Here is a 16,336-nt window from a genome sequence, read left to right as displayed (position 1 = left end):
ACTCAGTTCCCCAGGACCAAAGTCTACCACCCTAACCACTAGGCCACTCCTCCAGTCCAATAGCTGGGAACTTTGAAAGCTGTGTTTATAGTATCACCATCTGGTTCAAGGAATGGAAATTGGGCTTGGATACATAGGTGCAAATATTTCAAAATGATTGGGGGTGCCAAACACTGTACAAATTGCCCCTCTCTGGACACAGTGAACGAGCTTGCTCAATATTGGGTGTACTCCGCATCCACTGGCACTGACAGAGCTGGCTCCTATGCTTAGATATGAAACGTGGATCTCCTGTGTAATAGCACATAGCAATACTGGTGAGATTTTGGACCAGACTTCTCCAATGATTTTTATTTCAGTTCCAGACTGCCTTGGCACAAAACCTGATCATTCATCAGTTACAGTGGTACAGGAAGAGCTGTATTTTCAGGATCCTGGTGAAACCGTGACAACAGGGACTATGACTGTACCTCCAAGTAAGTAAGTTCATGTACTGCATAAGAAATAATGAGTGAGAAAATAGCCATCTAAAGGTGTGGGGTAATTGATTGTTGAGGAACTATTTTTCTCAGCTTTTCCTAGGAATTTCAGTATGATTTGGCACTTTAAATACATTATAAAAATGTGTTAAGCAGAGTTTACATTATCTCAGAATATTTTCAAGTGTTTCTACCTTAATCCAAAACACTTATCTTTCATTAAGGAGGCTTCCAAAATTTGAGTGGTAGCCATATTAATTTCAGTAGTCCCCATACGCTGTTTTATTTCAACTATCTCAACCTCGTTTATTTTGATTCTGTCCATGGTCTCCTAAATTTTGCCTCTCAAAAAATGAATCTGAGGAACCAAGGCCTTCCCCAGTTTAGAAGTTGCTTGCCAAGAAGTCTCTAGAGAGAATTATTCTGGAAGCTGTTCATTAAATTGGCAAACAGAGAGGAGAAATTCTGACTCGCCTGGGGATACCAGCGAACTTACAACAGTGTCACGATATACATGATTGTCACCAACAGAGCTAAAAAGCACTTGAGGCAACAGGGTTCTAGTTTTCTCTGGTACCGCTCAAGCCTCCAAAACAATACTGTTCTATCTAGCTGCCTTGTACGAGACCCCATTGATTTAGGCTCTTGCCTCTGATCTTTCCCACCTTCCCCTTTATCTCCCTGGTGCTGAGCTTGTGCCAGTGTCATCATAGATACACATACAGCTGCAGCGATCGGCGAAGGAAACAACTGCGGGCATTCTAAGGAAGCTCGTAATTCTAGTCTGAGATTTCCAGCCTGGGAAAAGCCACTGATCCACTTGACTCTGGGAGTTGCTCAGTTGGGACCATCCATATAACTTTCCCAGAATATACCTGCACAGTAGGAATTTGACTGAAGCAACTGACTCATCCTATATAATAATTCTCACCACCAATGTTCTAATGTGGGACTGCCTGTGTCCGTGGCTCCTTGAGTTGCTGAGCTAGGCTCCGTGGCCAGGATGACGTAACTAACAGCTGATTCTACTCCTCCCCCTGCCTGGGAATCAGCTGTCAGTGCGCCGCTCCCTGCCACTTCGGAGCAAGTGGCAGGGAGCGGCGCATCAAAAACCTACAACCACGGCACCACAGACCCCCCCCCCCCCCCGAAGCACATCAGACACCCCCTCCCCCCACCCGAAGCACATCAACCCCCCACCCCCACCCCCCCACGCATTAAACCCCCTCGCCACCCACAGATGCCAGTAGTAATGCTGTCCGGCCGCTGCTGCTTCTGTTGAGCAGCAGTGGCCGCTACAAAAAGAAAAGAAGCGATAAATGTTTTTTATCCCAGTCCAAATCATTCGCAAATGCCCGAGTCTTACAACGCAGTCTCTGCAGCCGCTCCTCTTCTCGCCTCCACATCTCTGCCCCTGAAGTAAGACCCCGGAGGAGCGCAGTGACGTGACAGGCGAGAGGAGGAGTGGCTGCAGAGACTGCGTTGTAAGACTCAGGCATTTGCATATGATTTGGGCTGGGTTTAAAAACATTTATCACTTCTTTTCTTTTTGTAGCAGCCGCTGCTGCTTAACAGGAGAAGCAGCAGCGGCCGGACAGCGTTACTACTGGCATCTGCGGGTGGCGATGGGGTTTGATGCGCCGGGGGGGGGGGGGGGGGTTGTTGATGTGTTTCGGGTGGGGGGGGGGTTGGGTGATGCGGTGGGGGGGGGAGGGGAGGGTCACTGGACATGGGTAGCTGCAGGAGGGGAGGGTCGCTGGACATGGATGGCTGGAGGCGGGACAGGGGAGAGGGAGGGAGGTGGGGAGGGGGTCCTGAGACCAGAGGGGTGGGGAGGGGGGCCCTGCGAGGGGGGGGTGGGGGCTCACTCACTCACTGTCTCTCACATACACTCTCTCTGACACACTCTTTATTACACACACACACAGCCTCACACACACAGACACTCTGTCTCTCACACAATCTCTCACACAAACACACACACATATGCTGTCTCTGTCTCTCTCTCATTCTCTGCATGACACGCACACTCCATCTCTCACACACACACATTCTCTCTCAAACATACACACTCCTAGGAAAACCTTGCTAGCGCCCGTTTCATTTGTGTCAGAAACGGGCCTTTTTTACTAGTTTAAAATAAGTTTAATAGTGCAGTGGTCACTGCCACCCTAGGTTAATTTGAATCCTCAACCTCCTAGGGAAAGATTCTTTTTCTGTGCATTGGTTAGAGAGAGGCAAGAGAATGTCCTTCCTACCCCCTTTTTCTTTTTTTAAACAATGCACTTTTCATGTGAGGGGAACATAGGTTCCAGTGGATAGTGCCGTCTTCCTCAACATTCATCTGTGCTCAGCATACCTGTACATGAAAGTTCATGTATAGCTGCAAGACTGAAAAGTTAGGGCTCTTCATCCTGGAGAAGAGATGGCTGAGGTGATTATGATAAAGAACTACAAAATCCTGAGTGAAGTAGAACAGGTAAACCTGAGTCAATTTTTTTTATGCTTTCAAAAAGTACAAAGACTAAGGGACAGTCAATGAAGTTACATGGTAATGCTTTTAAAACAAATAAGAAGCAATATTTTTTCACTCAATGAATATTTAAGCAATGGAACTAATTTTCAGAGGTTGTGTTAACAGCAGTTAGTGTATCTGGGTTTAAACAGAGGTTTGGCCAAGTTCCTGGAGGAAACGTCCATAATCTGCTGTTAAGTTAGACATGAAGAAAGCCTTTTTTTTTATCCTTAGGATCGGTAGCAAGATTTGGGATTCTGCCAAGTACTTGAGACTTGGATTGTCCACTTTTGGAAGCAGGATACTGGGCTAGATGGACCATTGGTTTGACCCAGTAGGTCTGTTTTATGTTCCTTTTTATTCTTACCATCAGAGATCAATTTATGTAAACAAGCAGAGATTGGGCGTAGTCATGCTGCCATCTCTCAGTAAAAACAGAACTACCAACTGCTCATCACAGGGTGTGGCATTTTCTGGAAGCTTCTTAGGATTCCTCGTTAAGGGTTTATAAATAGAGTGGGGGTGTCAGACAGTTAATGAAAAGTAAGCATTTAGTCAACATTAAAATGAAAGAAAAAGTTGACATTTTTTTCAAAATGGATATGATAAGGAAAAAGTAGATGATGAAGACAATAATCAAGGGGCAAATTTGTTGAGTTAGAAGTGATGAAAAAAAAGAAACACGATGATTAATATGAGAGTGAACAAAGAAAAGTGAAAAATCAAATACTGCTTTGTTGTGATTTCTAATGAAATTTTCTTTTGAAGTTTGGGTTTATTATGGCTCCTGAGGATGAACTATTCTGTGCATCATGTGTTGCAAGACCCTCTCTAAGGAAACTGTCCAAACTTGCTAGACATTTAAATGCAAACAAGCCACTGGAATTTTTTGAATGACTATGCAAGGAGTTGGAAGTTCAGAACATTTCTCTGTAAAATATAACTGCTGATAAGGTTTTGCCGAAGTCTTCATATTATGTTGCCCTTCAGATAGCCAAAACTAAAAAGCCATACATTATTGGTGAAGATTTGATAAAACCATGTATTGTTGAGGTTGCTGGTGAGTTGGGTTCTCAAGCTGCTGATAAATTGAAAGTAATTCTGCTGTCAGACAACCCAATTCAGAGGAGAATTGTTGACATGGCCTTAGATATTGAAGAGCAAGTGCTAGAAGTTGTGAAAAATTGCGATATTTTGTAATTCACCTTGATAAGTCAACTGACTTCTGCAACCATGCCATTTCACTTTGCTTCGGGAGATATGAAGATGAGAATGTAAGAGTAGAACTTGTGTAGCCTTGAATTATCCACCTGGTCACACTAACAGTTTGGAGATATTTACCCCTCTGGTTATTTTGAGGAATGTGGCTTGAACTGGGGCAAGTGTGTTGGGAGTGTGCACAGTCCTTGCTGTGTGCATGCCTGGGATGCCAGTCAGGTGCATTGGTGAAGCTAAAGGACATCGCTCATCCTGGCATCTTGTACATCCATTGTGCCATCCACTGGGAGCACTTAGCTGCAAAAAAGCTTTCTCCTGAACTAAACACAGTCCTGAACAATGCAGTAAAATTTGTGAATGAAATTTGAAGTTGAGCACTCAACTCTAGATTGTTCATGATACTATTTGAGAGTTTGGGTTCGGAACACCAGCATCTCCCTGTCCACGCTGAAGCAAGGTGGCTGTCAAGAGGCAAGGTTCTTTCACATTTTTTCAAACTGCATAAAGAGGTAAAACAATTTCCTTGTGAGCAAAACTCGGTCCACTTACAGCTCTTGGATGAGGAACGGATGGCTAAGCTAACATATTGTTGGACATATTTTCTTTTCTCAATGAACTTATCTCTTCAAGGAAATATGAAAAATGTTTTTACTTTTTGGCATAAATAAAAATGGATGCTTTCAAAAAGTGATAATGTGGGAGAAGTACTTGCTGGAATAAGATCCAGGAATATTTTCCCTTCTGAATGAATTTGTCAGTCAGAAGGTCATGCACTTAGTGAATCAACATTTGACAGCATTAACTTAGAATTTTGATCAGTATTATCCACAGAAGGAGGATCCTAGTCAAGGGAATGTTTGGATTTCTGATCCATTCAAACAAGACATAAGCTCCTGCAGGCTCCTCAGGAAAAACAAAAAAGTCTTATTGAACTTTCCTCTGATGTCACCTTGTCATTAAAACTCAAATGTATGTATTTGGCCCATTTCTGGATTTCTATGAAGAAAGTATACCCAAACCTCAGTGACAAAGCCTATGTGAAAAAAGGTTTTGGCAGTTTTGATAATTAAAACAAGTACTGAAACCGAATGGAAGTTGATGCTGTATTATGCCTTGCTGAAACGTCACAATATTCACTACCAAGGGAGATAATAATGGAGAAGCAGGAGCAGATGTCGCACTAAAGACTGAAAAATGTAAAACAAAATGTTGTCCTACGTTGGTTTTTAAGTATATGATTTGGGTAGTTGAGAATGTGTAGCTGTAGATTATGTATGAGCTCTACAGTCATTGAGCCATATATTAAATTGTGTTATAATATCCAAAATAGAGACTGACCGAATTTCGGTTCATTTTTGGTTAAGGTGCCAAAACTGACCCCAAAACTTCTATCAGCCTGGTTTCAGTTTCGCCTGAAAATGGCCATGTGTTTTTGGGGGAAGCTGAAAACTTGTGCTTTCTCCCGTTTGTCTCACTCCCTCCTCCCCGCCCCGAAACATAAATTGCCCCTCCTCCTGGACACCCTTGAGTGCCTTACCCTTTGGCCCTCCCCCATACCTAATGGTCTAGGGATGTAGTTGAGGTAGGAGTGATCCCCAATTACTCCTGCTCATTCCAGCTCTGCTGTCAAAATGGCTGCTGCTATTGGGGCATTGCTCCTGCCCCGACTACATTACTAGATCACCAGGGATTATAAGGTAGTCTGACGGCAGGGGCTACTGTTTGTATTTTTTTTTTTTTTTTGGTACTGTGATTTCAAGTAATGCAGATATAAACTTGCTCAATAGTTTATATGGTATATAGAGTGCTGCAAAAAATATTTCTGATTCAAAATTTTATTAGGAATTTAAGTCTGTAAATTTGAGATGCTAAGCTCCTTAGGAATTAGCATCTCTGTGGAGTTATTTTTTTTTTTAGTTCCAATATTTTATTGTGTTTTATTTTATGAAAAAAGATAACACAACAGGATAACAATGTCAAAGCATCAGTATACATGTTCAAGTTAAGGTTAGACATAGGTTATTGCTATAATATGTCATAATAGTTTCAGCAATGAGAAAGGTTATTGTGTAGTTGGTCTAGTAAAGGGGTCCATATTCTTTTGTATTTAATAAGTGAGTTAAATTTTTCAGCCACTGCATATTCATATTTGGCTAACATACACACAGAGTTCCACCATGTTAAATAAGTTGCTTTGGATAGGTCTTTCCAACAAAAGAAAAAGTTTTTAAGGCTTGATAACAGGATATCCAGTAATTGCGCTTGATATTTATCAAGAGTTGATTGTATCATTAGAGATCCCATAATGACTATTTTATATGAAAAAAACGTCCTGGATATTCAGGTTACTTGATATAGTGTCCCAAACATAGTTCCAATATTCTTTGAGTAAATGGACAAGAGTAAATAATGTGTTTAAGAGTTCATTTCACATGTCCAACATTTAATCGTGTTATTTTTCGTTTTTGTTGTGTGGCGAGTTTAGCCGGAGTCCATAGAGCTCTGTGTGCTAAGTAAAACATAGATTGAGAGATGGACGCTGCTTTGGTGGTATGCGTAGTTTTGAACCAAAATTTCTCCCACTCTTGTTCGTTCAGTTGGATGTTTAGATCATGTTCCCAGGATTGCATGGTATTAGTAGGTGAACTGAATTTAGCTAATTGAAATATTTTGTACCATTTAGAAGCAACTTTTTTAGAAGACATAAAAGACAGAGTTGCCAGCAGCTGGGAGACTCAATAGATAATTTACTTATATCTAAGGTATTAGTTACACAAGGCTTGAGTTGAATCCATTTATAATATTGAGAGCTTGTGAGACCATATTTTGTACATAATTGAGAAAAGGGAAGCCAAGTGTGATCTTTTACAATGTCATTTATGGACCAAATGCCAGCCTTTTCCAAATAGGCCAATTAATACAAGATTTGTTAATTTTAAAAGTTGGAGTTATGACATCCGCCTTCACTCTGAGTGTGGCACAAAGCCAGTCATTATAAAAGCACTGTGGTTTTAGTTTCATTTTTCATTAGCTGCGGTCTGTGTGTGTGGAGGCTATTTTACTTGTAAGTAAAATATGGTCTCTAATTATTTAAATTATATTCTAGCTTGGACACTGTGGAAAGTAGACTGCAAGCTCTGACAATCCCTAGCAACCCTCACTGGTTCATATTCAGATAGCCAAACTCGAGTTTTTGGTTTTAGCATTGGGCCAAAACCAGTGGTGATTTTTGGTGGCAGTTTTGGTCTTGGCTGAAACTGAAAAAGTTGTTTCAGTTGACTTCTGATCCAAAGTTTGTTTTTGTCTCTGCCTCATCGGTCTGCAAAGAGTTTCTCAGCCAGTTGCCAGTCCACGAGTGATACAAGGTTGGAAAACACTGTTCTAGATGTTTTTGTCCTGACATTTGGGCAACTCACCCATGTATGCTGTTCATGTGTGGTGCCCTTGGTTCCAAAGCCTAATAGGGAGCAGAAGTGCTATTCATACAAGCATATGCCACCTAGAAAAGGATTAAAGAATCAATATTTTAACCTGAGCACTATATAACAGGACGGTGCTCGGGAGTCCATGTGAATGACTATTCAGGTGCTCGAGCTACTAGGGTTCATTATAAACTATCCCAGTTCCCATCTCTACCCTGTTCAGCAATTGGAGTTCATAGGAACCCTGCTCAACACATAGAGGGTTCAAGCCTACCTCCCGGAGAGGAGAGCAGGCAATCTTGTCTTGCTGGCGTCCAAGGTTCGTGCCTCTCATCAGGTCACAGCTTGGCAGATGTTGAGATTATTGGGCCATATGGCTTCTACAGTGTATGTTACACTCATGACACGCCTTCACATGAGATTAGCTGAATTGGCTCTGCCTTCTCAGTGGTATCAAGCCATGGGAAGTCTAGAAGATGTCATCCAAGTGTCACCAGAGTTTGTATTCTCTCTTCAGTGGTGGACAGTTCAATCCAGTTTAGCTGGGACTTACATTCCAAATTCCTCAGCCACAAAAAGCGGTGATGACGGATGCATCTCTCCTGGGATGGGGAGCTCATGTAGATGGGCTTCACACTCAAGGTGCTTGGTCCGCCCAGGCAACGAATCTTCAGTTGAACCTCCTGGAGTTTCAGGCAATCTGGAACGCTCTAAAGGCTTTCAGAGATCAGCTACCTCACCAAATTGTTCTCATCCTAACAGAAAATCAGGCTGCAATGTAGTAAACCAACAAGCAGGGGGGGTGGTCACCGGATCACGCCCTCTGTGTCAGGAGGCCGTCCGAATTTGGCATTGGACTGCCAACACGGCATGTTCCTTTGAGCCACATATCTGGCCTACTACATGGAGTGGACAAGGCCCCAAAGACTGTCCGCCCAGCTTTTTGTTTATTTTGACCCCAACGGGATGGGGATCTCCATCAGGAAATGCACCATTCAATTTGGCTGGCAGATTGCATTTCCTTCACTTATGCCCAGGCTGGGCTGGCCTTGGAGGGTCATGTCACGGCTCATAATGTCAAAGCCATGGCTGCGTCAGAAGCCCACTTGAGGTCAGCTTCCATTGAAGATATTTGCAAGGCTTCGACGTGGTCCGTTCTGTGGATAAATCTCTCTTGTCTGTCCCCTTCTCCTCTACTGCTAATTGCAGACTCTGTTCCTTTTATCTCGCTGCACCTCACGCCTGGAATAGACTTCCCAAGCTTGTACGTCTAGCCCCGTCTTTGGCCGTTTTCAAATCCATGCTAAAAGCCCACCTCTTTAACGCTGCTTTTGACTCCTAACCACTACTCACTTGCCCTGTACCCTTTTATCCCCACCTCTTTAATTCCCTTACCTCTTAGTTGTTCTGTCTGATGGTCTGTCCTATTTAGATTGTGAGCTCTTTGAGCAGGGACTGTCTTTTCATGTATGGTGTACAGCGCTGCATATGCCTTGTAGCGTTATAGAAGTGATAAGTAGTAGTAGTCTTCAGTCCACACATTCACATCTCTCACTACTGCCTTGACCAGAATACCCGATGCGACAATTGGTTTAGGCAGTCAGTGTTGCAGAATCTGTTTGGGGTCTAGAATCCAACTCCACCCTCCTAGGCCTTTTTTATTTTGTTCCAGCCTGTGCACTCATTCAGGCACTATATATTTTCAGGTTAATCAGTGTAATGTCCTCGCTGTTACAAGGCCCAATTGAGCAATGTTTGTTATTTTCTGTGAGCCTGGATGCTAGGGATTCCCCACTTGTGAGAAGATGGAAGCCTGCTTGTCCTCAGAGAAAACGAAAATACTTAACTGTAGCAGGTATTCTCCGAAGACAGCAGGTTTCATATGTCTCCTTGGTTATTTTACTTTTTTGCTTTAATATTAAACTGAGGAAGCCACGTTTGCGCGACGGGTGGGCAGGCACTTGCACATGTGTGGTGGAGCGTGGTTCATGCTACACAAAGCTCTCATTTTTTACTATGGCAAAATCTGGACCGGGTGACGCAGGTCTTTGTCACCCACTTGTGAGAATATGAAGCCTGGTGTCCTCAGAGAATACCTTCTAGGGGTAAGTATCTTTGCTTTACTCTGGGGCTTCTTAATTTGCACTGGCCTTGGCTTTTGTGATCCTCTGAAAGGCTGCGAGTTGACTGAACATTTTTTTTAGCCCAGACTGATGAGATTCATACCTTGCAATGTTTGGTAAAGAATCACAGGTGAAGTAGGATTAAAGGACATTTTTGCTTTATGCTGTTGTAAGTCTTTTGTTTTGTTTTTCTTTTTCTTTTAAGAGGATGCATATTGCCTGGGAGCCAATTAACAGATCCCAGTTCTAAGTTTAAGTTGTATTTTTCTACCGTGCAGTGATATATGCATTTATATTATGGCAGTAACAGGAGTGACATCAGACAGCCAGGTCTGCAGCATTATGAGGGTTTGGGTATAAAGGAAACAGAGTCAATACCTGAGGATGAACAGAAATTTCCTGGCTTAATTTTAGCAAATTATTTTGCTGAGCCAGTTTTTGATGCGTTTCTTTTTCGTTTGGCGTTACAGGTTGTCCATTTGTCAGCCCTGGCATTGCACTAGGCATAAAGCAAGAAGATGAGCTGTGTCTCAGGAACCATCCAAACCCAGGAGCAAGAGACTCTATGAGCAATCCCAATCCATGTGAGTACATAGTTCAGTATTCATTTCATATCTGCTGAAATTGGTTCAGCATGCTGACATGACTATGTCTTTAGGAAGGTTTCTTTAGCAAAAACCTAGATCTTGGGGCAGGCATACAAGGGACACCAAAACTGGTGTGATCAGAACTGAAAGGTGTATGATGAGGGAACTCTTGAACTGGTAGTAATGAGACTGGGAGAATGTAACAAACAGTAGCTACAGTCTGTGGTGATCAAGAAATCAGCAGGTGAAGAGCAACTTATCCCATTTTGTGAAGTGGTTGACATTGTTGCTTTTATGAACGTAAGGGAACAGTTTTAGAGTCAGATGTTATATATAAGTGCACACCCCACTGAAATTAGTCTTGTGAACTTGGTCTTTAGAGTTGCCAGCCACTTTGCAAATTCAAGGACTGCTCATAAAAAATGGACCCCAAGCTTCACAAGTTCCTTCTAGCTTATCATAATTCTGCATTGAAGTTCGGGTGGCAGTCAACAGTAACGGATGCAGAGCTAGAAAAATATGTCTAGTAGGAGGAGATGATGACGGACCAAGACATTATTGATATCAGGGCCTGGAGTAAGATGCTACTGCTGAGATTCTGCCATCACCCAGTCCCTGTACAAGTATATTAGAAATATGTTAAAGGAGGGAATCTGCAGTCAGGTAAAGGAAGCAAGTACAATGAGAGAGAAAGGGAGAGTTTACCAAGAGTGCACTGAGGGGATGGGATGAAGAGCACATTAAATGGGAGGGAGTGGAGATGGAAATATCTTCAGAAGAGGACCACACATACACACTTTGTTCAGTCCTGAGCTTAAAAATTTGTCAGTCATTAAAAAACAAAACAACTTTTGGTAAAAATGTTTTCTTTGGGAATTTGTATCCGTGAGCGGCATTTCAGATCAGTTGATCAGGGTGATCAGTGAGTGCTCGCTCAGGTTGTACAATACAGTTATAATACTGCCTAGTCTGATAAACAGCTGTCATAGTATCTCCTACTGTAAGCATATGAGTGAGTATACATGTGCCTAGATTATAAGTGAGAGCATACATGTGTAGAAGTGAAACAGAAACATTTATAGACCTTTACTCTTTTCTCTTGGTTGTCATTACAATATAGCTGTAAACTCTGCTTCTATAATGCCTGGCATAGGACTTCCCAAACCTGTTCTGGGGACTCTACAGCTGGTCCACTTTTCAGAGTATCCACAATGAATATGCAAGAGGTAAATTTGCATATAGTTTTAATATTTAGATTTATTAATCATCCTTATTGAATGCCAGGTGATGTACAATACTGTCATTTTAAAATTATTAAAGGCAAGTAGAATGCCTTACTGCTTCATTCAGTGTTCAAACACTCACAACATATATCCCATATAAAAGAAATATAATAAAATATGCAAAAATTAAACCATAATTTGATCTAAAAAGTGTTAAAAGCCTTCCTTCTTCAATAGGTCCATAAAATTCACTTAAAACAGAGGTAATCATCTAGATCGTTGAGAAACTACAATTTGTTTCGCTACCCTTCAGTGAGGGATAGGAAACGGCTGAAGTATTTGTAATATTTGTTAATGTTTCAGGCACCTAAGTGGGGTAAAGAAACTACAGGTTTTTTTGTTGACGTCTAATGGATATTTAGACTTTAGGTTTCAGGTGAAAACTTACCTTTTCCAGAAATTTGTGTGTCAGGAATAGTGAACTGATTGTTAGATGGTGTAGATTTTATATTTTATTTGTAATGATTGTATTATAATTGTTTGTAATTCCTGATTGTAGCCAGCTGTTTTGTATTGTGATCCGCATCGAACTGTAAGGGTTTTGCAGAATATAAGAATAAACTGTTATGTTTTCGATCTCAACTCCTATGAGAGAATTCTAAAGGAGTAGGACCACATAATTAAACACACATTGCCTTGATTTTGCCAATCTACATTTTTTTAAAAGAAGCAACACTGAACACATCCTGCATTTCCAATGTGTGCAAATTTATGCATATATTTTATGGATATTCTGAAAACTCAAGTAGCTCCAGGGTCCCCAGAACAGCTCTGGGAAGCCCTACTCTGGCAGCTAATGTGTAGACATTTCTTTTTTGTAGGCTATCCCAACATTAATCAGAATCTTTTCTTACGGATTAAACAAGTGCAAGAACCATATTTCCGAGAGCAGCCCCTTTTGGAAGGAAACAGGAGCCTTTATTGTCCCTCCTTTGGTAAGTGCTATTTCCAATTAGGATTTTCACCCCTTAATACTCTACTTTCTGTTCTATATAAATAATCTTGGATAAAGAGACTGTAGAATTCAAATCTAAAGCAATATCTCAAACACTCTCCTTTGCTCTCACAAGGACAACTGTTAGATAACACCTCTCACAGTCTTCAGTTATATTGTTTGAGATGTGGAATCTTTTTCAGCTTCATACTTACCTAGTAGCATACCTTATATAGCAACACTTAACAAATTTTCTTCAAATTTAGGAGCCGTTCTAAAAAGTTAAGAGCCAGCGGGTGAGACCTCTTAACCACTTCCACCGTTCTCTCCACCAGAGTTAGGGGTAAGAAAGTAAGGGTATCCCCTTTGAGGTCTGCTGCTGCTTATTAGAGCCTCATATACTAAGGCTGTTTTCCCTTTCTGCCCTCAATGTGGCACCAGTATTGTTCGTTGCATGGCCTGTTGGCCAGTGGTGGCCCCTGTAGACCTCAGGAGTGGTCGTCGTCATTTTGACTTTTTTTCTAATACACGCTGCCTCTTGACCAGTGTTATAACAGAAAGAGGAATGTGGATGGGAGGAAGAGCCACATGCTTGAAGGGTAAGGCATTTGTCAGGTAAGAGAATGTATGTGGAAATGCCTACCTCCTTGAGGATACACCCAATAAAAAGTTTGAAAGTTGGTTGGTAGGTTGAGTGAGTAAGTTCCAGGCTCTAGTAGCTGATCCACATTGCACTAAATTGCACTACAACAAAGTAGTTCTTTAATTCATTCTAAGTTCCTTCTTAAGGTTGTGTTGGAATTCCATCTTGATTGGTCAGTTGTTCTGCCAGCATTCTTTCCAAAGCCCATCCCAGAAAAATTGCATTGTATACTTTGGACTGCAAGAGAGCTTTGGCTTTCTATCTGGAACAATCCATCCAGTTTTGTTTCTTTGGACCCCAACAGGATGAGGGCTGTTGTCAGCAATTGCACACTATCCCATTGGCTAACAGACTGCATTTCCTTCACTTGTGCCTGGGCTGACTCTGGAGGGTCACGTCACAGCTCATAATGAAGAGCCATGGCACTGTCAGCCCATTTGAGATAAGCCTCCAAGGAGGAGATTTGCAGAGCTGCGACATGGACATCAATCCACACATTCATGTCTCATTATTGCCTAGAGCAGGATTCCTGATCTGTCAATCAGTTTGGTCAAACAGGCCTTCAGAATTTGTTTGAGGTCTACATAAGAACGTAAGAATAGCCATACTGGGTCAGACCAGTGGTCCATCTAGCCCAGCATTCTGTTTCCAACAGTATCCAATCCAAGTCACAAGTACCTGGCAGAAACCCAAATAGTAGCAAAATTCCATGCTACCAATCTCAGAGTAAGCAGTGGCTTCCCCATGTCTGTCTCAATAGCAGACTATGGACTTTTCCTCCAGGAACTTGTCCAAAACTTTTAAAACCCAGATATGCTAACTGCTGTTACCACATCCTCTGGCAACAAGTGCCAGAGCTTAGCTATTAGTTAAGGGAAAAAAATGTTTCCTCCTATTTGTTTTAAAAATATTTGTGTGTAACTTGTTTCTGTTCCAGGCTGTCCAAAAAAAAAAAAATTACAACGAAAATTATTTTTAATACTTGCACCTTTTTATTGCAGGCCTTCAATTTTTGCTTTGTTTATTGTAGGCCTTCAGTACCATCACCCCCCCCCTCTTTTTTTTCTCGTTTCAGGCAGCCTGGTAGCTAGGGATTCTCATCAGTGTGGATAACTCTTCCTGCTTGTCCTTGGAGAAAGTGAAGTTACTCACCTGTAGCAGGTATTCTCTCGAGGACAGCAGAATGAATTAGCCACACTGGCCCCCCCCTTGGAGTTGCATTCTATCAGCTTTTATATTAGATTGACTGGTCCTGTGAGGCAGTGGTGGGCAGGAAGATGTGCACGCATGCATATGGCAGGTTACTTCTAAAAGTCTCTAGAGTTAGAACGCCAAGGAGCATCTCTGCGTTGGGTCTCAGTCAGTGTGGATATTCATCCTGCTATCCTTGAAGAACACCTGCTGCAGGTGTGTAACTTTGCTTTCTGGCAGTTGAAATCTTGGGCGTGGTGCATACTCTTGCCTATTTAACAAATGAGATGGTCAACCAAAGAAGAGTTGTCAGTTATTTAGTAGACAAGCTCTTTTCCTATTTATCATTAAAAATTTGCTGTATGGGGCTCTCTCTTCAAATGTTTAGTGGGAGATCAAAGCCTGCCCCTCGTTTTTTTTTTTTCTGAAATTCCAAAAAAGTGATCCATATTATCTGACTTCTGAAGATGCATAGTTCCCAGGCTGGTTTGGTTTGGATCCTTATTGAAGCTGGAAGTCATTAGCAAGACTACAGTTTTCAATTCTATGTTTGTGCCAGCAGAGGGTAGTCTATTATGATAGGGAATCTTCTGCTCCTTGCTTTCAGCCAGTCAGCCCTTTGTCCAACTCCTAGTTTCCTATTGTGCCAGTCCATATGATGCTGTGTTATATAATGCCACTGTATAGCATTTTAGAAATGATTTAACATTGAAGAATAGCTGTTAATTCTTATTCAGTAATGATCTAATCAGCTCCAGTGTCTTCAAATCTCTTATGATAGATTTTCTGCCTATACTAAAAAAAAATCAGACATGTCAGTTAAAAATTTAAATGATTTGTATACCCCATTTATTTGCAGTTTGTTCATGAGGAGATAGTGGTGCTAAAGGTTTTTTTCTAAACCATCTTCTTGCTAACTATTTATGCTAGCATACAGCTCTTGAATGCTATCCAAGAATCTCTTTTTGAGAGGACAGGATAAATGAGAGATTATAAACACAAGGAGCGGGGTCACGTGATGCTTTAGAACGAGGCGGACGTGAATCTGGGCTCTCCCGGTCCTCGACTCAATCTTTTTATATTAAAGACCCTGCAACCGTGAAGTGAGACTGAACTTTTTCATTTACCAGATCCAAGAACTGCATGGACAAATATATGAGTGTCGTTCCAAGGACAATGCCCCCCAAAAGCGCAAAAAAAGATAAAGAACCGGCGAAGGTGGCGGGAGGCCTAGAGGTTGGAACACCACCACCCAACTCGGGGGCGTTTACAGCCGAGCAACTGCAGCAGCTGGCAGAAGTGGTGAGTGCCGCGATTGACCCGAAGTGGGAGAAAGTTGCCGCACAACTGAACGCGCTAGAGTTACTCACCACAGAAACAACGAAAAGGACAGGGGAGCTGGAACAGCGAGTGGCGGCTATGGAAGACACGCTGACCCCTGCGCTGCAGCGGCTGACTAAGATGGACACCAGAATAGAGACCTTCCAAGAGAAGCTTGATGAGCTTGAGAATCGCTCCCGTCGAATGAACCTCAGGATCGTGGGGTTCCCGGAGTCTGTGGGAACCTCAGTGTTCATATCGGTGTTGGAGAAATGGCTATCGATTGAGTTTGCGTTATCAGATCACGCGGGGCCCTTGTGCTTGGAAAGGGCACACCGCGTTGGTAAGCAACAAGATGGCCGACGAAACCCCAGAACAGTGATCCTGAAGGTGCATAATTACATTCACAAGGGTGAAATCTTACGGGGGTTTCGACAGAAGCGAAATGAGGTTAAATTTGATGGCCACCAAATATTAATATTTCAAGACTATTCAGCAGGGCTCCAGGAAAAGAGGAAAAAGTACACCCCATACTGCAAGAAACTGCATGAGCGGAAAGTCCAATTCATGCTGGCTTACCCGGCGGTGTTAAGAGTGAGAGACAATGGAGAGCTCTGGGAA

General features: G+C 42.2%; 1 protein-coding gene across 3 annotated transcripts in view; it reads left to right on the top strand.

Moving 5' to 3' along the window:
* The window catches only part of LOC115474280 (zinc finger protein 2-like), a 124,427-nt gene that overhangs the window by 81,961 nt on the left and 26,130 nt on the right, over nucleotides 1-16,336 (top strand). For all 3 annotated transcript variants that reach the window (XM_030209680.1, XM_030209678.1, XM_030209681.1), the window contains 3 exons: nucleotides 360-476; nucleotides 10,228-10,341; nucleotides 12,449-12,562. In XM_030209680.1, coding sequence (XP_030065540.1) covers nucleotides 360-476; nucleotides 10,228-10,341; nucleotides 12,449-12,562 — 345 coding nt within the window. The remainder of the gene's footprint in view (nucleotides 1-359; nucleotides 477-10,227; nucleotides 10,342-12,448; nucleotides 12,563-16,336) is intronic.

Source organism: Microcaecilia unicolor, chromosome 7 (assembly GCF_901765095.1).
Source record: "Microcaecilia unicolor chromosome 7, aMicUni1.1, whole genome shotgun sequence".
Lineage (NCBI taxonomy): Eukaryota > Metazoa > Chordata > Amphibia > Gymnophiona > Siphonopidae > Microcaecilia > Microcaecilia unicolor.
This window is presented reverse-complemented; position numbering and strand designations above follow the sequence as displayed.